The 21,670-nt window shown below is 39.1% G+C and overlaps 1 protein-coding gene across 1 annotated transcript in view; it reads right to left on the bottom strand.

The window, feature by feature from the left end:
- The window catches only part of PHKA2 (phosphorylase kinase regulatory subunit alpha 2), a 41,636-nt gene extending 20,034 nt beyond the window's left edge, over positions 1-21,602 (bottom strand). Inside the window, exons 1-20 of the mRNA XM_057386796.1 lie at positions 21,554-21,602; positions 19,405-19,563; positions 18,009-18,056; positions 17,333-17,501; positions 16,792-16,874; positions 16,110-16,190; positions 15,005-15,103; positions 14,554-14,700; positions 14,295-14,348; positions 13,643-13,765; positions 12,285-12,380; positions 10,832-10,939; positions 10,348-10,426; positions 8,866-9,000; positions 6,961-7,070; positions 4,264-4,408; positions 3,714-3,792; positions 2,438-2,601; positions 1,608-1,781; positions 848-936 (exon numbers count right to left, since the gene is read on the bottom strand). Of these exons, the coding sequence (XP_057242779.1) occupies positions 848-936; positions 1,608-1,781; positions 2,438-2,601; positions 3,714-3,792; positions 4,264-4,408; positions 6,961-7,070; positions 8,866-9,000; positions 10,348-10,426; positions 10,832-10,939; positions 12,285-12,380; positions 13,643-13,765; positions 14,295-14,348; positions 14,554-14,700; positions 15,005-15,103; positions 16,110-16,190; positions 16,792-16,874; positions 17,333-17,501; positions 18,009-18,056; positions 19,405-19,467 (2,046 nt within the window). The 5' untranslated portion in view covers positions 19,468-19,563; positions 21,554-21,602. The remainder of the gene's footprint in view (positions 1-847; positions 937-1,607; positions 1,782-2,437; positions 2,602-3,713; positions 3,793-4,263; positions 4,409-6,960; positions 7,071-8,865; positions 9,001-10,347; positions 10,427-10,831; positions 10,940-12,284; positions 12,381-13,642; positions 13,766-14,294; positions 14,349-14,553; positions 14,701-15,004; positions 15,104-16,109; positions 16,191-16,791; positions 16,875-17,332; positions 17,502-18,008; positions 18,057-19,404; positions 19,564-21,553) is intronic.
- Between the last annotated feature and the right edge of the window lie 68 nt (positions 21,603-21,670).

Genomic DNA, 21,670 nt, shown 5'->3' with positions numbered 1-21,670 from the left:
AAAAAAAATCACACAAAGAAAATTGATTATCTGCATGGTTTTCATGTCATCTTATGTTACCTGTAAAGAGAAAAGCAAAGAGATACTATCCTATTTTTTAGCTGAAATAATTCAGTGCTTTTTGAGTTCTATTTCGAATCTGTATGGAAGTGGTGCTTTATGAAGGTAAATATTGCCCTTATAAAGTTTCCAAGCTTATGAAAATAAAATGTTAACTAATCAGATGATGCAATCCTGTGGTGAATTCTTGGATGAAAAGAAGTTTTGTTTAACAAGCTGCTCAGCAATTTATACAATCCTAAAAATACAATTTCCATAAACAGAGCAGAATCCTTCAGGAGGATGGACACAGCCATTCTCAGCAGAGGGTCACATATACCAAAAAAAAAACAAGTGTCCAACATAAACCCATCATCATTCCTTGAGGTGGGATTTGAGATTTGGCTGGTGCCTTAAGGACATGCACAAATTCCCTCTTGCCCAGATTTTCATATAAGTGGCATTTCTTGGAAAACATCTCTAAAGCTGTGAACATCCCGTCCTCTGGTTGTTCAGCTACAACTAAAGATGATGACTTCACTTTTGGCTTTCAAAAATAACCAACCAATATGTTATTTTCTGTTTTGCACATGCAATTAAAAAYGTTCCACTTGATAGTGGCTATTTGACTAAAAAAACCTTCATCCAGCCAAAAAATTAATTTCCAAAATAAGGGAGTGCCTTGAACAGAATGGCTTGTCTGTGAAGGAAAATGAGATCTGGCTTAAGGCTGGGAAAGAAAACATAAGGAAAGGCTACAGCAGTGCACCCTAAAACAACAAACATGATAAAAATTCCCACAGCTTACCTTTGTCTCAAAGAAATGAGGATTATCAACAAGATTCAGAGACTTTCGGTGTGTGTTCAGAACTTTGGTGGGAAGAGACACAGACATGGCTGGGGAGCAAAGTCACCAGAATGGAARGGAAAAAGGCTGTTTCAGTAACATGAAAATCAAAAACACCTACAGAAAGCAGTTTGGCTACTAGAAATTCCTCCAAGAGCCAAAATCCAGAGGCAGTGCCTCTGAGATGTGTGTGGAACTCTGGGACAAATTAAAATGATAAAGCTAAATTCAGGTTAGTGTTCTGTTAATGTCATACACTGAATTCAATGGAGGATCAGATGATGCAGCACATGAAAGACTGCAGAAAAGACTAACAGAAAATCTTGGAAGTTATTAATTTACACTAAAGTTAAACTTTATGAAACATTATTAAAATTAAAAAGTACATTTTGTCTGCCTTTATAAAAGAAAAAACAATTTAGTGATTTAGGTGCTAAAATTCCAGTCAACTAAGAAGCTGTAGCAGCTTCCATAACATTAATTTTGATTAAATGTTACATTTCATTGGAGATTTTCTATGTATATACCATGACATGTGGGAACATGACAGCACCAGAGTCATTCTTACTTCTTAAATAACTTCTTATTTCTTCTCTATGAAGAAAGAACTAATGGCACAAGTATGTCAAAAGACATAGTTTTAAATACTTGAACTTACCCCTTGTAGCATCCAAACCAGTTTTGCTTTTATTATCACAAAATAAATAATAGGAAGAAATACCTGGGACTTCCAAGCCCTTTGTCTTGGCCATCATGGACAGGATCTCTTCWGTGGAATGGTTTGCACTGAACACAGGAGGTTGATTTGCTGTCTTTGAAGTTGGAGGCAGATATGACTTCAGTGCAGTGCTTTGCAGGACATCATTTATATACTGATCCAGCTCATCCTGGCTATCTAATGCAGCATGCAGAAAAAAAAGGTTTCTTAAAGGTAAAAATCACTATTTACCACCACTTTCTTATTCAAACACACCACTCTATTATATAGAATAGTGTATTATATAGAATAGCATATTATATATGCTTATATAGAAGGGCACTCAAAAATGCAAGAATACCATAAAGAAGATATTTTTAAGCCAAACAAGTTGGAAAGAAAATAAAAAAAAAATTTAACACTGGAAACAGTTACATTTACTAGCTTTCTGTTTGAAAGGAATCAAAAGGGGGTTTTATCTTGCTGGTAGATTGCAGAACACAGTTGGACTTGATCTCTTCCAGCCTGATTCTGAGATTCTATCACCTCTTCCACACAAACTCTTGTCTATGATTTCTCTTCCTCCCTCTAAGCTCTTGCACAGCTCCCCATCTGCTGACTCTCCAGACTCAGCTTTACTGCAGCACTTACAGTCAATGCCACACTCCAAATGCAGCAGAACACACTTGAATTCCTTCTCCAGATTGAGCCATACAGTCCTGTCCTCAAGGGGATGTGTGAGAAACCCAAATGACCCTCAGATGTGACAGAACAGACTCTGCACTGTGGGCAAACCCAGGAACTGCTGACAGAACCTGACAAATTAAAAACAGCAAATGGAAAAACACCAGTACCTTTTTCACAGAAATCTGCTGGGTAGTCTCCATATTCACTGTCAGGACTGTTACAGTCTTCATTTCTGTCATCAAACAGTTTGAGGTCACAGTCTGGATCGAGGAAGCTCAGATTTGTATGGAAAGAGGTGGTGAGGAATTCTGAGAGCTTTCCTATCTTCACCCTGCAGAAGGGGACACATGGCAAAGAGCATTACCATCCACCATTCTGACACTGATTAATGCTCACTGAGCTTCCAACAGCTCCACAATTTGTGAAATCTGCTGTTCAATCCATCTCTGGTTAACTATAAAGCCACAAAAACTGACACTGAAAATTCAAAAAGGAAAACAAAAGCTGCAGATCCAGCTGGGTRCTCACTGCACTAACCATGATTTAACCAGGTTTTGGTAACACCTCCAGACCAAACTCAAAGTCTAATTCTGCAGAGTGCTGGATGTTCATCTGGACAGAGATCCTGAACAAAGACCTGAGCTCCAAGGATAATTCATGAGAAAGCCCCATGAATGGCAGCATCTTTTCACAGAACTGGAAGCTGCCAAAAACCAGAGCACATCTGGGCTGCTTTTGGCTGGGATAGAATGAATTTTCTCCAGTCAAGCCATGTGGAGCTCTGCTTTGGATTTGTGCTGGAAAGAGGGTGATAACACACCACAGGGATGTATCAGTTAGTGCTGAGCAGAGCTTACACAGCATGTGTGGTTTCTGCTTTAATCACTAAACTCTCTTCATCTCAATTCACTTTATCTCCAGTGTTTTAATTTGTGTTTTTCCAATTCTCTCCCTGATCCCACCAAGGAGGGTGGGTAAGAGGCCACGTGGGGCTGATCTGGTGACTGGAGTTAAACCATGACAGGATGTGATTGTCAAAAAAAGGTACTGATTGAGAGGGCAAATAAAAAGAGAATAGGGTGCTACTATGGCATCATATTTTACAATTCATCTATGTGTAATTAATGTTTAAATCATGTCCAAAAACTGTGAAAGTACTGTACTTTTTAATAACAGAAGYCCAGCCAGAGTCAAGATTTCCTATTTCCAAAGATCTGACATTCTTTTTTTTTTATCCATTAATGGCAATCAGAGATGGGACACTTTTTGGGAGACAGATCTTTTCCACTGCACCTGAGGTTCAGCTACCATTTGACTGCCACATAAAAATTAAAGCTGAAACTTCCTTCCCTGCAGCATTCTAGCACAAGATCAAAACTGAGACTTTTGTAAGATTTAATTTACAAAATCGTGGAGATAATAATTYGGTGATTCTGACATTACCTTGCACCTCCAAAATAACCATCCTCTAATTTTCTTATTGTGGCAAGAACTGCTGGATGAATGTCAGTACCATCATCAACTGAAAAAGAATAATGGAAGAGTTGAAGATTACCAACATCACCAATATTCTCAAATTACCATATCCAAATACAGTGAATTACTGGGTACTGTCTACAACGTAAATCAGACAAATTTAGAACACAACTCCTATCAATACTGGCTTATTAAAACATCCCAAACAAACAAGCAAACAAAAACACCTAGACAAGTTCTAAAGACAAAAAACAACTCATTCAAGACAAGTTCCAAAGGGATTTCWATGAAATTTCTTTAGACAGAAATAGCATGGAGATGATGGAGTGATGGAAGGATATAAAAGGGGAGTAAAACCAAAATTAAATATCACCATGTCACCCAAATTCAGCATACACATGAGAAAATGAAACTGTACTTCTGATGTTGGAAGTCCTGCTGTCTCCTCTCAAACCAACATCCATCCTACACCCCTGCAGCAATCTGCTGTGCTTGAAACAGAGAAAATGAAGAATACCAAGCATTGTGTGGGTGATGGGAAATGTCAAGGTTGGTCTCCCTGTCATCCTCCAACAAGAAGTGAGGTAAGCCAGCTCTGTCTTGAGCATCTCCACAATCATCTGATTGTCTAGAGCCAGATAGAAGTGATGTTGGTCAGTAAACTAGAGAAGAGAAAAATACAACATTGGGGTACTTGTCAGTGCTTTCTTTTTTTTTTTTTCTATTTCTTCCCTTAAATCACTCACAAAAGCCCTATGAGCTACTACTGACCACAACACAAACCACCAGAATTAGCCTAACAAGGCCTGAGACTGTGGAAAAAGAAATCCAGGCTTGTGCAAGAGTCTATTTGTGCATGGACTCTTGTGTAAAGTCCATTTTCTTAAACCTGCAGACTGACCATCACAGTAAGACATACAAACAAAACTGAAGCAATCACATCCATGAAGCAGCATCTTCCCAAAGAGCAGTTACACTAAACTATGATCTGGAAGATGGAAGTACTCCAAATGTGAAAAAAAAAAGGTTCACAATAGCACCAAACCCACTAAACAGGGTCAAGTGCACACTGGGGACTGGGAGCCAGCTACTGTATGGTCTTGGGAACCATCCCAAAGTCAAGCAGAACACAGAAAAGCTGCAATTACTGAGGAAAAAAGGTACATGAAATGCACAGTGGCAAAATATGCTGCTCCCACTACAGCAGAAAGCCAAAATCCACAGTAAGAGACTATCACAGCCACTTCAGGAGCTGGAAGCAAAGATTCTGCACAAATAATGGAAARCACATCAAAGCAGTCACAACACAAGTGAAGAAGCCCACGAGCCTTGGGGAGGCATAAAGAATGTGTAAGCTTGAGCTGGCAAAGTCCAGGGAATTTCTTCACAGAAGGAATCAGGAATTAGCCAAAACCATCCCTGAGCCACTTGCAATTATCTTTGGTAATTCAGGAAAAACATTTCCCAGAAATCYAGGGAGAAGGAAACACTGCCTATCTTTACAAAGGAAGAGCCATTTAAAAAGTCAGGCCAATTCAGTGCCTGAAAGCAAAGGAAAACAAAGCAAATTTGACACAGCCAAGATAATTACAAAATGATAAAGTAAGATGGTCAAAAAACCATCTTAGCACATCAGTCCAGCTTTGTTCTTTGGAGYAATCAGATGTAAGTCTAAAAAAATGGCTGACACCTGTCAACTTCTGCAAATTTTCACATTTGTGAGCTGAACAAAAATATCTGAGGAGGCACAAATACTTTTAAAATTGTTCTCAAAAGGTAGTTATTAACCATTCTTTTCAGAAGGACTGTATTTGAATGAAGCCACCCTTTGCCCCATACCTAATCAATGTTTTCACCAGAAAAGAGAATGAAATACAAATGACAAACCCACAAAATCTGTGGACACAAGTCAAGATCAACAAGATGACTTAAATGCTAACCTTAGAAAGGTGACATTAAACATTAACTCTGTCCACCCCAAAAAAAAAAAAAAAAAAAAAAAGTCAAGGGAAGAGTCTGGCTATAATAAAGTACAATGGAAAATGTTCTGGAGGTTTTAGTGAAACATGGAATAAGCAGGAACTGTCATTGTGTTGCTAATGTAAAGATGAATGCCATTTTGGAATCTACTAATAAGTATGTCTTTATTTGATACATCACAAGATTTTAGCTGGAATACTGGGTTTTTGAAAAAATACCACATCTCTAAGGAAATTCTCCCTTATTTACAAAAGTGAAAATTAGTACAGGAAAGTATCACAACAAATACCATTATAAAGCTCCTTGTGATCAACTGACATGGGRAAGAATGAAAAGGGATCTACATTTTTTGCAACAAATCTGATTTGTTTGGGCATTATGAAGCAGTACAGAAGCCTTCTACAGAGTCCACTGAATGTCATCAGTTGGGAGATTAAAAACTTTATTAGTCAAACATCTATTCAGAAGGGTGGATGCATTCTTTATTCTGCATCAGTGGTTCTTGCTTGGAGCAGGTGATTCCCTGGCCATCTAGAACCAACTGCAGAATAATTCTATTGGAATAAGTGTATTGTAATTCTTTAAATATATAAATAAATATATAAATAAATATATAAATATAATATTTATATATAAATAAATATATAATTTATATATATATATAAATATATATAAATAAATATAATATATTTATTATATATTATTATATATAATTTAACTCTGTGAGCATCCAAACTTCCAGCAACACTGAGAAAACACACTAAAGAGGAAACAAAGACAGAGCATTCAATTCTCTGCACTATTGGCCCTTTCAAAAATGTAGTGAACAGATTATATCCTCACCTCCTAACAGTTACAGTATTTGGCACACTTATGTGATACTGAATTTTTCATCCAAGCAATCACCAGAAAGATTTATTAAGTGATCTCTTTCTGCAGCAACTGTCATTAACCAGAATGTGGGCAGAGGTCAGGAACAGCTTTGTACTATTGACTGGCTGTGTTCTCCTCAGTCAGAAGTCAAAGAAATCAGACTGTATGGATGACAGAAAAGATTTATCAGCAGTTCCACTGTGCTGGTCATCCCATGCTCTTAAAAACCCTACAAATAAAGCACAGCTCCCCTGTCAGCCCTGTTCCACCTAAATACAGTGACAGCAGGGAAAAGCCAAGTGCTTCACTAATGATTCACCATGAAGAAAGGAGTGATTTCCTGGCAGCTTTACAGGCTTACCTGAGGGGTAAAAGCAAATATTTGATTTCTGATCACATAGAGCTTGGAGGTGCCCAGCACTCCAATGTGGCGGTGTGGTCGCCCACTTAACTTCATGTTCTTGTTCCGGCCTAAAAGAAAAGAGAAAGGAAAGAATCTCAGCTAACATTTTCTGTGTTTATTTATTTCAAAATAACCATTTGAGACAGGAGAATCTAGTTCATTAACACCAGCGAGGCAGAAAACAAGTAACAAGAGTGTGAAGCTGCAGACTGGTTGGTTTTGCAGCAAGCCAATGCAATAGCCAGAGTCCATCAAAGACCTAATTAAAAACTAAAATTTTGGCTTCACTGACCATGGATTTGGTCTTATAATTATTGTGATTGCACAGCACCCAAAGCTTCCCCACCAAGGAACAGATGTGACACTACAAAAACATCAACATCACACCGAAATGGCAATTCTTCAATGTAGGACATTACATTATGACTGCAGGCTAAATCAACACACAAAGTACATCCAAACACAACAACAGATTTTTGTTMAGCTTTAATAAGCTGCACTTTTCTCAGCAGAGCTTATTAGCAAATGATCCACACTACAACCTTCACAGCAGCACCAGGAGCTGATTGAATCTTTCTGACAAGGAATAAGAACAAACCATGGGCCTGAAAAAACACTACTGTGAACAATCCCAAAGAGTCACTGTCAAAAACAATGTGTCAAATAATCCTATTAACTCACCCCTACTAGTGAAAGAAAGCTATTATGAATTATAATAAAATCAATGTAAGCTTCAGCAAAGCCYTCCAAATGTTTCATTCTGTTTTAAAGAACTTTGAGATGAAGAGCTGGGTTCTTTCCCAAAAACAACATCTACAATTTCCTTTCTCTGTGTRAAGGGCAGAACTTCTTTGGAGGCCCCATTACTTTGGATACTTCAAAAAAAAAAAAACCAACTCTTTTTTTTTTGTTTTGTTAAAACAGAAAAAACCCTACGAACAAAAAAACACCACAACAACAACAACAACAAAAAAAAATTCACCCCATAAGCAGCCTCAGCATTATCTATAACCAAACTGCTGTGGGAACAGAGAAGCAGGACACAGCTCCCCTTGTCCTCACAGTAAAGGAATCCACCAGTGCTGAGTCACCCCATCTCAATTTGATTTTACAGCACTACCCACAATTTTGAGTCATGAGCTGCTGGCATGCTTGAAGAAGTAAAACTAAGTTTAACTGGGAATACATATAAAAAACTCTCCACCAAGACCCAAATAATTGCAGCAAGGATTGTCAAGAGCCAGTTATAAAAAGACTTCACAACTAGAACCAGTCAGAGTTTTTGGGCATTTATTTAAACAATTCAGGCTCTGAGGAAAACAGGGCTTGAGCACCACTGCTAAGGAAGTGGGATGTACTTAAAATCCTAAGTTTCAAAAATCCCTAAAGGTCTCTGGGTTTGCAACACACACAGAGCTTCAGCAGCTCAGCTCAGGAYTGGAAGGAACTTTAGCAAAAACCTGACAGCCCAAAGGTGCTCTGATAGCAGCAGAACTTCCTTGATTTGGAGCAGAAAATCTCCCAGACTGCCTGCTGGGAAGAATAAAAACCACACTGCCCAGTTTCCAGGCTTAGAAGAGAAATACTCTTACTTCTCAAAGGAAAAATACATTTTTTCTTCTGTGTTTTTCCAGACATTTTTTCTAAAACAGGTTTCTCTGTGGAAGTAGTTTCTGGAGGACAAAAGGAGTCAGTTTTTTCTGCCTYCAAGGGCACAGGGAATTTTCACCACCATTTCTAATGAGGCAATTTTTTTTTTTCCCGTGTTCAAGTTCCTTATTAAAACAGAAATTCTGAGTTGGTTAAGTTTCTTAAAAACAAACCCTGCCTGGCAGTGGAGAGAATTCCATGTGAAATACTCACCCAGCATGGTGTAGAGGTTGCTGAGGATGCGAGCTGGCTGCACTCTGAGGGGATGGATATCAGCAATGCTCTCAACATTGATTCCACGCTCTTGCAGGAGATTCTTAATTTGATTGGATTCTGCCAGAACAGTTACTGCATAACAAAAAACAAAAACACATGTAAAAACCAACATTTTACTCTTTAAATGACTGTCTCAACTGTCACCTCTCAACATTTAGTTAACTTAAAAGGCACAAAGGCCTCAATTTTTTCTTGATTTGTGGATTTGTGAAATCAAAAGGGATTGTAAGAGGGCATCTGGCAGGTTCTGATTCTCTGTTTCTCAGTATTTCTTGTCATTCCTGTCCACTTTGGRCCACAGGGTCATTCAGGTCAGAAGGGTCCTCTGAGGTCTCAGATCTCCTGCTCAAAGCAGGGTCAGACCTGCTGAGGTTAAACTCGTGCTTGGGGGTTTTATCAGCTTTTCCCAATTCTTTCAGTACCCCCAGTGAGGCACCAGGATCACAGACTCTTTTAGAACACAGGGCTTATCCCCCACAGAAGAAGGGGGAACAGGACTTGCAAATCTTTGTTATTTTAACACAGAACACCAGAGCAATGCAGCCAAGTCACTGAGGAACAGGAGCTGTCACTTGTACAGCAATAAATGTTTCAGAGGCCATAAAATGGCAGAGGTAGGGAAAAAAAAATCCCAAATCASAGTGATTTACAATCCAGTCCCACAASTCAKCTCTTAKCCCACCTGAGSTTTTRCCCATAGTAAGTGTWTTATTGGYTTGGGACTAACAATGCAGAATTCTKYTTTGTAWTKKGGGTACTTGTCAAAGAATGCTAAAAACAAACCAGCTTTTCTATTACTATTGGAAATGGAGCATTTCACAATGGAATGAAATTCTATCCCTTAGACACCAGCCAGGGGTGAGCCAGCACCAGCCCAGGTCACAGGATCATGGACAAAGCTCCTGATGAATGAGCCTGATAAATAAACCAGGCCTGGAGAAGTCTCTAGACCTGATGTGCTGGTGTTTGCTCTCTACTTCATTTTCTGGTTCTGGCTGTTGTTGCACAAACCAAAGAGGCCCCTCCCTGCAGCAGCCAAAAGCTGTTAAAGTCTGGCTGCTTCACCTYTGTGTGCAGGGATCCTCCTCCTAAWTAACCTGATCCATCTCCTGCAAATTCTGCTTCTTCTTTCTAAGAGCTGACTATATTTTCCTTTTCACTACAAGATTAAGTTTGCCACTCACCAATTCCTGACATATCTTAAAATTTTAACTTTTTTTTTTTTTCAAAGTATGTTAAACCTGATCTTCCCACCTGGAAAAAGGCAGCTATGCAAATAATCCCTTTCTCCTCTTCACAGTGTCATCAAAGCAAAAAAAAATTCCACAACTTTAAAACACATCTTTCATCTCTCCTGTACTCAAGGACTTTGTCACCACTCGATTCAATTTGCACAGAATGTTCACAAAACTCCCCCACCTTGTACCACAACATCAGGTTTAAATCCAGTGGAAAATCTCCTGTTCAAGGGATCAATTTCACCTGCAGCAAGAAATCCCTGGAATAAATGCAAAAGAAAGAGAAAAGTCAGGAAACAAACTGAATTTAAGCAAAAGGCTCCTGCCATATAGAATAAATCCTAACAGCCTTTCATATTTTTTTCATGACAGCAAGACTTAAAGCCTGGTTTGTCTACACTGTCCACTAAGTAGTACAACAAAACAAAAACCAAATCAAACCAAACCCCCAACAAAAAAAAACAAAAAAACAAACAAAAAAAAACAAAAAAAAAGAAAAAGCAAGCAAGCTCCTGAAAGTTCAGAGTCAGCCTTTCATGGTTTATGTTTTTACTGAAAAATACATTGTTTTCTACCTGTCAACCAAACTGTACTTAAAGCACAAGCCATCTCAAAGCAAATGAAATACAAGTTGATCTATGCAAGAAACAATTAATTAATATTACCTCTGCTAAGAGGCAGCTCAGGACATACAATGATTGGCCCCAAAGATGTGGCAATTTCCCCACTGGGACTCGATCTACTGAGTGAGGATTTTCATACTCCTCCTCCACCTGCAAACAAATACACAAGCAAGAAAATGACCCTGAAGTTATGAAGAACAATCAGTAACACATAAGCATTTGCAGACATACAGTCTAACATTAACCCTTTCCGGCCTGCCTTTATTACTGAAATGGAGATGTCTTGGTTTCACTTTCAAGGCTACACATTTTCAAGGACAAGAATTATAATTTTTTTTTGCAGCTCTTCCCACCCTTCAAAGCTGGAGTGGGGACTCTACATCAATTATAGCTTTGCTATTGCTCTTCCACTTTTCTCACCATGCTTTTGCTGCCTTCCCTCTGGGCTGCTCACAGGTCAATGAGTGTCTGCTTTCCAAAATGACATTTTTAACAACTCCTCTAATGTCTACCCAGCTTTATGAAGCAAAGGTGCTCTCCAGTATTAAGGCTATTCCATCTTTCCTGTGTTAGCAAGATTGGTAAATGGAAAAATTAAAAGCAGACTTGCTAATTTAGAAAAACTGCCTTAGTTTTGCTGTATACAGCAAAATGAGGGCAGGGCAAAAACCCTCCCAGGGTTTTCAGGCAGCCATCTCGTACTTTTTAATAGACAGACAAAATCTACCCTGTTTCTGTCAGCTCATTATCATCATATCCAAATTCACAAGAAGGCTCTGGACTCTTACACGCTCGTTCCCACTAGGAAGGCAATTCAGTTCCACCTCAGATGTGCAGACAGAGCAAGATTCAGCTTTGGGCTGAGCAACTCAGCCCAAGCCAGGAGGCTCCACAGCCTCCCTGAGTGAGGGCTGACAGGTCTGGAGTGGCAGAAGAAGTTGCCAGGGAGGGACACAAAGGCAAATAGCATGGAAGAGCACAAAAACTCATCTGAATGGAATGGGAGAATGAGAGAAACAGCAGCAGCAAAGATGGGGGAAAAGAAAATACCCAACAAAGCAAGAAAACATCCCAGCCCAAACCCTAATCCCACTGAATCCTGTCCCCCAATTCATGCTTTGGAAAAGGGCAGCACAAACAATCAATGGACCAGACAGGCAGGACAGTCCAGGCTTTATTTCTTCGTTGAGCTCCAGTGCCTAAATCAGTACCAACACTCAAATGTAAGTCTTGCTCTAAAGGATGCAAAATTTTAGACCTGCTGTAATATTTCCACAGAATTTTATATTTACAAGAAAATGTGACCATTTGGAAGCCTGAAGTTTACCGATTCTCAGCAGGAGCTGTGAGAGGTCTCTTACTTTTTAAAATAATGTGCARTAGTCTTTTTTTATTGTTGGTTTAGATTTATCAGATCCAGAAGAACTGTAAAAGTGACATTCCTCTTGCTGTTTTTATGTGCTATACCACAGTGGATGCTGCATTTTCACAATACCTTTTCTGGAGGGACTGCATACAGCTCAGGCATTAACACTAATCCATTCTTCTCTCTWATAAGTATTCCTTCCAGAGCCTCTCTGTACTCTTGTACCTGGAAATGTTTTWAAAAGAGACTGAGAATTCAAATTACACTCAGCAAAACTAAAACAGTAAAGTTAAAATACTTTCAGACAATACTTTTTTGCTGAAAATTCATATATTCAAAAAAATGCGTGAATTCCTAGTGTTTGTCATGCATACTTGTCTGTGATTTACCAAACTCTGCTTTGAAGGACTGGGAAATCAGATTCTCTTCACTGATGCAAATAAAAATTTGTCACAAAGAAAGCTTAAAATAGATTTAAACTGTTAAAAGTATCTAAGTTCACTAAACAGCAAATTCTATTTTCTCATTAATTGTTAGACAACAAATTATGAACAGGAATAGCACACTGATAAGAACATGTAGTACATTTTCTTTTTACAACATTCCTTACTTTGTTCCATTTATTAACTATCCATTCCAAGTTTTCATTTAGAGGGAAACTTTTCAAACATTACCAGCACCTGCCTTTGAAATCCTATGTGGAATTTATTTCATTGGCAGGACTGAAGTTTCAGCAAACTTTCTTCTTGTCACCCTCACGACATAATGCCCTGTTCTCTCTTCACAGATTATTTTACTGTGTTCAGGAAAACATTTTCTATGTATGGTGTCAGTAAGAAATTCACTTGATTTACAACTGATACAAAAAGGGGGMTTTTTGGTCTGAAATTCTCTGCATTGTTTCTGATGTGATGTTTCAATTTAAGTAGTTCAGTCATCTCTCTGCATACCAGGCAATTTTAAATCAGATATATTTTTTATTTCTTTCAAGCTACCAATCTGCAGAAGTTCTGGTATGAATAGATTTAGTCCTGGCTACCTGCTGCTCTTTAATTCACCAAGGTTCCACCATATCTTTGTAAGGCTACAATCAATTTATTCCAATGACTGCTGGATGTCTGGCACAGTAATGGCATGAACTGACTAAGGGAATTAGWGAAAATGAAATTGCTCCACATAAGCCAACCCAAATTCTTGCTGAATCTACAAAAAGACTGAAATTACTACAAATCTTGTTCTCAGCAGCCAAGCCAGAGAGGTTGGGGAAAAAGAAACTCCTCTCATCCTGAAGTAATTGTGAAAGCAGCATCCAGGCTGGTGATAAGACAAAACCAGGCAAATAAACTCTGTTCAGCCCAGTTTTAGTGGCTGAACACTATYCCACTCTGCTCATGGGGTATCCAAATGACACCCAAAACATGGAACAAAGTCACAAAATACTGTGGCTAAAGAGTTTGCAATTTGGAAGCAGTTTCTTCTTTCCTCACCTGGATTTTGTCCTCATTAAATATTCCATCAATTAAGAAGTATGTCCAGAATACAGGCCATTCACATTCAATATTCTCAAAGAGCTTGAGCTCAGCAGGATCATAGTGCAGCCTGCTTGGATCCTAAAAAATTCAACCAACTCATTTAGTCACTTATATTCCAATCATAATGGCAAACTATTTTATACAAATTAAAACTTAGAAATCTGTAAACCCACCCAAAATAGTTTCCATGCAGTCTCTTGATTTTTCATATTCACTCATGAACTCATTTAATGGTTCTCCAGACCAATTGATCCTTCCTAGTCCCAGAATTTAAGCATCACCCAAAGGATCTTGGCTCTGACTCRGTTCAAAGATATTTCAGGATGTTTCAGAGACACCATTTCATCTCAGATACCACAGGCATATCTAAGGGTTAATTTCTTACAGAATTATTATTCAAGTTCTGTCCTTAATGGCTGGTTTTCAAACCCTGAGCCTCCCTCAAATAGGTGTCCTTTGCAGGGTGGATATCTGGATTACCTCCAAATCCACTGTATTAGCAGTGATGGAGAAATTCATCCCTTCATATAAATAAAACAAAAATATCTCTATAAAGAAGAGATTAAGTTCTTCTTATGTTTCTACTGAAAACATCCATCAGAATTACCTCTCTGGGTGTCTTGTAACCATCTCGGAGGAAGCGACAGCAGCCGTAGCGACCCTGTAAAAACAGACAMCATTGGAGGAAATTCACACCTCACAAATAACATCAACATAAATGTGCTGAGTTTTTAGGGATTTTCCTCCCTCTCTTCCATGAACAGATGAACCAAGTCTGGCAATCCTTGTTTAATTAGGATTTTCGGTTTAGAAAGAGGTTTTGCTTCTCTCTTTGGAAAAATAAAATAAAAAAATAAAATCCTTACCTGCAATTTGGATATGATTTCACTCTTGGTCACATTAACAAGGTTTAGATCCTCCACTGCAAAAGCTGGGTAAGAAATAATAGAGAGAAGGCCAGCATCTATCTCCTTTGACGTGGATGCCCTTGGCAACATGGAGTACAGAATAGACTGAGCAAAACAAGAACACAACAGAGGGATGTAAAACAATTTGCTTCTTCAAAAAGCAATGTCAAATGCAAATAAGACTACACTATTTGCAAACTGACAGAGAACTCTCTGCACAGTTACTTTTAACTGAGCTAGAATGAGAATGCTCCACACCACAATAATCCAGAAACAGAGTGCACATGTAGCCTGAAGACATCCTCATTACACTGCGTTCTTGGCTCAGTTAACCAACATTTATTTAAAAACAAAAGGGAGAGGGTGGTAGGTTTTCCCCTTGTAAAGGAAAGAGCAGAATTATTTTTACCTGACAGTGCTCTACTTCATCAGGAAGAACGTGAATCACTGATTTGTGTCCTCCATGAGCTCCAAAAAGATCAAGTTCATCAATTGCTTCCAAAGCAGCCTTCAAAGAAAACCAAACCACAACCCAAAATCATTTAACACCTTTTAAGCCAAGTATACATCCTAGCACCTGTGCTTAACCTCTTAAGGAAATTACATTTCCTTCACATTTTTTTCATCTTTAAAGGGAAGTTTGTGAACATTTTAGAAAACCTATTTCTGTTTTCAACTAGTAAGATACAGGATTGATGTGCTGTTAATCCTTCCAACAATTTAAAGGCAATGCAAAAAAATCAGGACCTGGGTTTCCACTGAGACATCATCTAAATAGTGAAGTACTTAGTAAAAAATGCTTCTCCTGTCCCATATTCCAAAATAGCCTCTTTTATCAGTGTGAGGCCAAGACCAGCAATTTCTCCCTCTTGCAGTGCACACAAGATCTAACAAATCCTGCTGAAAGGCAAATACACCTTTGACCCTTAATGATATTTGTCTTCTGTCTGTGCCTCAGACATCCTGTAATGAGGTAGTTGCCAATTCAACATTTATGGCCTTCAGAGCTTCATTTAGAATCTCTGTGACCTTGTACTATGAGTGAACCAGAAATATCCACTTTGAGTGTACCTTCATTTATTTTTCTCTCTAAACTACCTGCAGAAACTTTCTTAAACTGATATATGCTGTTGTTTTTTAGAATTTATATCTGACTTAATCTTACAATGACAACATCACATATGATAGTGAGGCTGGAGAATTAAGAAAGAGGGAAACAAAACCAGAGGCCACTTTATGAGACCACATCTTACTGAAATGTCAGATTCATGATTCAATTATTCTGGTACCCTTCTTGCAATCCCTGGAATAACTGTGCTGAGCTCCTTCGATGAGAGCMATTATCAAACAGATTTTACACTGAAAAATACTCACACCTAAACAAAAATTCTGATACAATCAGCTAACTATGGCAGGGGCCAAGAAGTTGATATATAAGGGAAGCCACCAGGTTTTTGAGAGCTCTTAAGCACAACACAGCAGCCATGAAGGAGGTGCCAGGGGAACATTCTCACTTTGGCCATCCCCACGGAGCTCGCRTTCAGCTCAGGAATTCCTTGGTTGGTTTTATCACCACGTTCCCAAATTCCATAATCCTGCAACAACACCAGCAAGAAAGAATTGCATCATTATATACAAAAAAAAGTGTTCCCCTGCCTTGTCCCACAACAAATCCACACCCCTACACAAAATCAGTTAATTTTTGCTTTAAAAAAAAAAAAAAGCGGGGGTGCTCCAAGTCTCCAAGGAGACTTTTCTCATGTTTAAAATGCAGCACATAAAAATATACCCCAGCAGGATCAGGTGTAGTCACAAATCCCTGCCCTCACAGAACACACAAAGCCCTTTATCCCTCCCCTGTGAATGTTTCTCCACATTTCACTTCAATTTGGTTTGCTAAGAACCTGCCCTTTTTAGAAAGGCCCATAAGACTTTTTATTAGACATCAAGAAATATATTAATTATCAATAAAACCCCCTGTTATTAAGATAGAACAAGTAYACCTCAGCCACACAGCAGTAAATCCTTCACAGCCCTCCCAAATCTCCAAAGACAATGTTCAAAAGTAAAGTACTGACAGGTTCTGATGTCTTCTTACAGAAAAAAAGAAGTCCCTATTTTACTTCTCCAGCARTAAGTGATTTTCCACCCACTGTTGRGTAGTGCTCAATGATTTACATATAAATCACTACTCACAGCAACTTTATAGGCAGCTTCTATGTAGAAAACAAGATTCTGAATAAAGGTAACTTCATCGAGGGTGAAGATAATACGTAGCCCTGATCAAATGAAATCAAGAGAATAATTAGATGGTATCAAAACTGCAATAGTTACTCTTGAGTGAGTTCCATGCTTTTGTTAAGAACACAAGACAAAACAGCACCAGGAACAGAAGAAGCACTGATGGCACAAGTGGCACCTCATTTGATGTTGCACTTGAAGAAACATGGTTTTCCAGGAGGATGCTCTATGAAATCTCTCAACATGAGACTTCTCTGATGTGACTCTAAATATCTCAYCTATTTGATGCCAATAAACATTAAGGGAATAAACTCTGCCAGTTACTGTAAACATGAAATTCCAAGTAAATAATACCTTCTCCATAGAAACATTACTTCCTTCTGAGTAATAATTATGTAAAGATCTTTGAAGCTAGTAACTACTTTTTTTTTCCTTTTAAAATTAAAACTGGAAGAGAAAAGGCTGAAAAAAAAAGGCAAAAATGTCTTCTGCTTACCTGATGCAGTCATCTGTGCCAAGAAGAGCAGGTAAAGGGAAGTTGCATCCACTTGCAGATGTCCCCACTGGTCRTCCCCAACCACCGTGGCACAAGTTGCAGAGTTGTACTTGGCATGGAGRCAATCTTTGGTACTCTGAGTGCGTTTGAACTTCTCTACTTTATCTACCTAAAAAAAAAAACATCACGAATTTCAAATCTGAAATATTCTGAAAGAAATTCTCCACATTATCTCAAAATTAACAGCTTTTCTTAGGTGAAGAAAAACTTGAGGCCGTAAGTCCTGTCACCTCACTTCAGAGTGTTTTGATTGATCAGAGGGCTTAAACTCCCCTCTGATTTTAGACTCAAATAAAATTCACATCTCTACAGGAAAATAAGATTAAATTACCTTGTTGAGTTCAGATCTAAACYAAACATGCATCTTGGGGAAAATCAGTTTGCAAAGGCAAAACTCTGATTTGCTGCAAACACAATCTCAAAATGTTACTTGGACAAGAAGTGGAAGCAAGGTCAGAGTTTTGCTCAAGAGTTTTAAGAAGACTCCCTACACCATGATCTGCACATAAATAAAAATAAGTGATCCTGMAGAAGACACAAAAGCCACATCTTATTCAATGTGTGAAATGCTTTGTCAATACAACATGCACTAATTCAACYCAAACCATGGTATTACCTGTCTCATCATGCACTGCAAGAGTCCCCGCATCAGCTTCACAACATTCTGCAGAACAAAACACAACAGTGACACTTTTGTCCTCATCAGCTCTTACAGACAACATTCAAAGTTCAAAACCATCTACTAATGTCCTGCCAAAGGTAAAAAAGAATGCATATTTGCCCAAAATGTTTTGCATGCTTTTTCTTTCAAAAAACAGTAATCAGATTTTATTCCTTCATCCCTATCTAGAAGAAGAAATCTTCTCCCAAAGGTCCTCACTAAACAGTGGAACAGCTCTCTGTGGTTCTTCTATCCAGCTAAAGAACGTGAGAAGAATGCCATGTCTTGTAATAATAATAATAATAATAATAATAATAATAATAGTTTTTTGAGTGGAAATACTGGTAGGTGACTGCAAGACACCGACTGCACGACCTGTAGAGTTTCTTCCACTCTTTATACAGCACAGAAAAAATCAACAGACCAGTAGAGAAAGGGCCTTGGATGTGAATGTAGAGGAGCACAAGATTGTGCATTAAATACAGAAATCARCCCCATCTTTTTACCCAAAAATACAGTTTCAAAATATGATCATGCAAACTGATCAAGGTTACTCTGTCACCACGGATCTCCCTGGTTTGAGCAGGACATGCCAGCAAAAAATTTACCCRGTGACTCCAAAACAACAGGAGGACACCAACACTTCCCATTGAAGCACCTCTGTCCACACTGTCACTACTGATACTCATTTACCCAGCTGCAGATTTTGGTATTTAACTGTGTGAATTACAACCCTTCTAATTCTGCAGCACAGATCTTATCAGTTTGGAGACTGTTACCTTCTCTGCTTTGATCAAACACACCATGTACAACCTCTGTGCACATTCCAAAGACTGCTATTTTAAATGTCAAGCCTTTCTTTGCAGGGAAGAATGGCCTAAAAGACAAACTGCTGCAAGTTCCAAGCAGCCTAGAGCTGATTTTCTGCTCCATAATACACTTCATGAGGGTCCTCAAGGTTTAATCASACAGAGGCTTGGAAATCTGGGCACAAAATCTCTCAGAAGGCCAATTTTCAACAGAGGAATGGAACAGAGCCTCAGCAGTGTGGACAGTGGAGAACAGACTGGAATGTCCAGAGCCTCAGCAGCCATCAGCCAACTGCTGGAAGTGTGACACATTTTTGTGTTATTTGTAGTTTAATTCAGATGTTAACTTTTCTGCCATCCAGATGTTCAAATCCTCCATGCAGCACACACTGCAGGGATGTTGCTGTTTTTGGAACAGGACACACACTCCAGGCTGGGAAAACCCTGCCAGGTCCCAGACACAGCAGCAGTGCAAATGCATCTCCACAAACACCACTGTAAGAAAACACAGTCTAGTGGGTTTAGGCTGAGCTTTGACACACCTGCTCGAGCTCGTAGGCTTTGGCTTTGTCCTCGTCCCGGTCGGCGTTTTTGCGATAGGCCATGCCCAGCCCCCACACGGCCAGGATGCTGTAGATGTTGTCCCGAACCCAGGCATCCTTGTGCTCTGTSCCAGCTGAAAGCAGCCCCGTCACTGGGTTCTGATCGTGGCAAAAGGAATAAACAACAAACATCACCACCTCCAGGCCATCCTTTAACAAGCATCACTTCTTTCTGTATTCGATTTCATGCTAAGTGCACATTTTGGCTGCTCACAATTTCACAACAGAAGTGAGGCCCCATTCTTCTTTCCCAAACTCACACATGTGAAATGCAAAATTTATTATACCCTTCAGGTTGTAAAGTTTACAGCATCCAACTGAAGATCCTCATCCACGCAGGATTGGTAGCTAAGTCACTGAGTGAAATTTGGAATACATTAMGGAAATGGGAATTTAAATTGCATGTATTTATGAGGAAAATAGGGTATTGATTTAGTGCTAGAAATTGAATATGGAATATATTCTCTATGCAACTGGTCTGTGGCATAATCTCGARAAAGTAAAAAACCACTAGTGATCTTCCAGGAAATTAAAAAAGTATTTCTATATATCTGCCCAGTGCGTTTTTGACAGCTAAATGAATGCAAAACCTTTTAATATACTCCTCTGGAAAATGTACAGATAAAACATCCTGGAGGTGTTGAAAAGGAGCATGGTCTGAAATGCATTACACTGAGTAGTCTGCTGCATCCCAAACACTCCACTGAATTTTTCACTGTATCATTAATTCCCAACACTTCACTATCCCTAATTTTTTTAGACTGTCTTCCTTGGCTCTATAGTCTTGACTAACAAAAAGTAAGACAAAGAGGCAAAAGGTTGTCTCAAAAGGCAGACTGCATCCTCCCACCATTGTMGAGGGACCCTCCCATGCCCTGGCTTCACAGAGATCACTCTGCTSTCTGAGAAATGAGGATCATTTTGCTCTATTCTTCCCTACTCTCCATGCTGGGCTGGCTGCCAGCTGAAAAATAAAACCATCTCTGGGTACCAAATGGAAATCCCAGAGATATGGCCCATCCAAGTATTTCAGAGCCTATTCAGCTGCTAGGGAGGGATTTGCCTGCCTCAAGAGCTGCATTAAACACATCCAAGGGTGGCTATCACCATTTCAGCACCTTTGATTCCTCTACAAGTTGGTCCCAGCTTTTGGGGCACATTGGGGCTGGCTCTAATGCACATTCAGAATATTAGCAGAACAAAGTAATATGCTAATTAATATTTTCAGTGGGTTTAGTTTAACCTTTTGTAGAAGTGTTTATTCTTAAAAACTACACTCACTTTCTTCTGTTAGCTGCTGACACCATAAGAAAATGACAACCCTCACAAGGGGCTAAAGAACTGACAGCAACACTTAAGTGCCCACTTAATCCCACTGATGTCAAAGGGATTTCAGCTTAATTAGTACTTCACAGCATTACATCTATGCAGAGATGGCTAATTTAGACTAGCAGGTCTCATCCTGCAAATCACACTGCACACTACACACACAGAATTTTCACCAGCACCATGGGCTCAGTTGAGAGCACTGCAATACAAAGCTGACTGCTGCACTAAGACTTCAAATTGTTATATCTATCATGCCCAATCCTATTTTTAAATCTATGTGCCAATCTGGAGACAAAAAGCCCCCCAAAAACCCAACCACAAAACACAAATTAATAAGAACTTCAGCAGTACAGACATAAAACCAGTAGGGTTGTAACTGGAGCAGCAAAACAGGCCYACATTTAGCATCTTGTTAAAAGGTGCAAATGCAACAGATTGTCTCATTGATCTGTCAGATGAAAACTGAAGTAAGTGCTAGCAAAGCTTGCAAATTTGCTTGTGAAACCAGATGTAACATGATGTGAGTCTYGGGGATGKTYCTGTGGGGGGSCAGGAGTTGGACAYCAAACATCAACATCAAACACCTGGTTTGGGTCCCAGCCTCTTCTTTCACTGCTTTCCAGTTTCTTGTAACTCTCATCAATGAAGCATATTTGGCAACTGATCTATGCAAAAAAAACCTGTTCCTCATCCTTACATACTGGACCGTTTTAAACAAAGCACAACACCTGTAAGCACCCTCTGAGTCCTCAGTGCSCACCTGGATGAAGGGAGCACAGCACAGAGAGAGCACTGCACTGACCAAAAAACTCAGGGTGTGCACCAGACTTTCCCAAGCACCCTGTGAGCTCAGATCTTCCACTGCTCGCCTGTGCAG

Source organism: Malurus melanocephalus, unplaced genomic scaffold (assembly GCF_030028575.1).
Source record: "Malurus melanocephalus ecotype Western Australia unplaced genomic scaffold, MMel_1.1 scaffold_1060, whole genome shotgun sequence".
Classification (NCBI taxonomy): Eukaryota; Metazoa; Chordata; class Aves; order Passeriformes; family Maluridae; genus Malurus; species Malurus melanocephalus.
The sequence above is the reverse complement of the archived record's forward strand: the minus strand, read 5'-3'. Positions and strand labels throughout refer to the sequence as shown.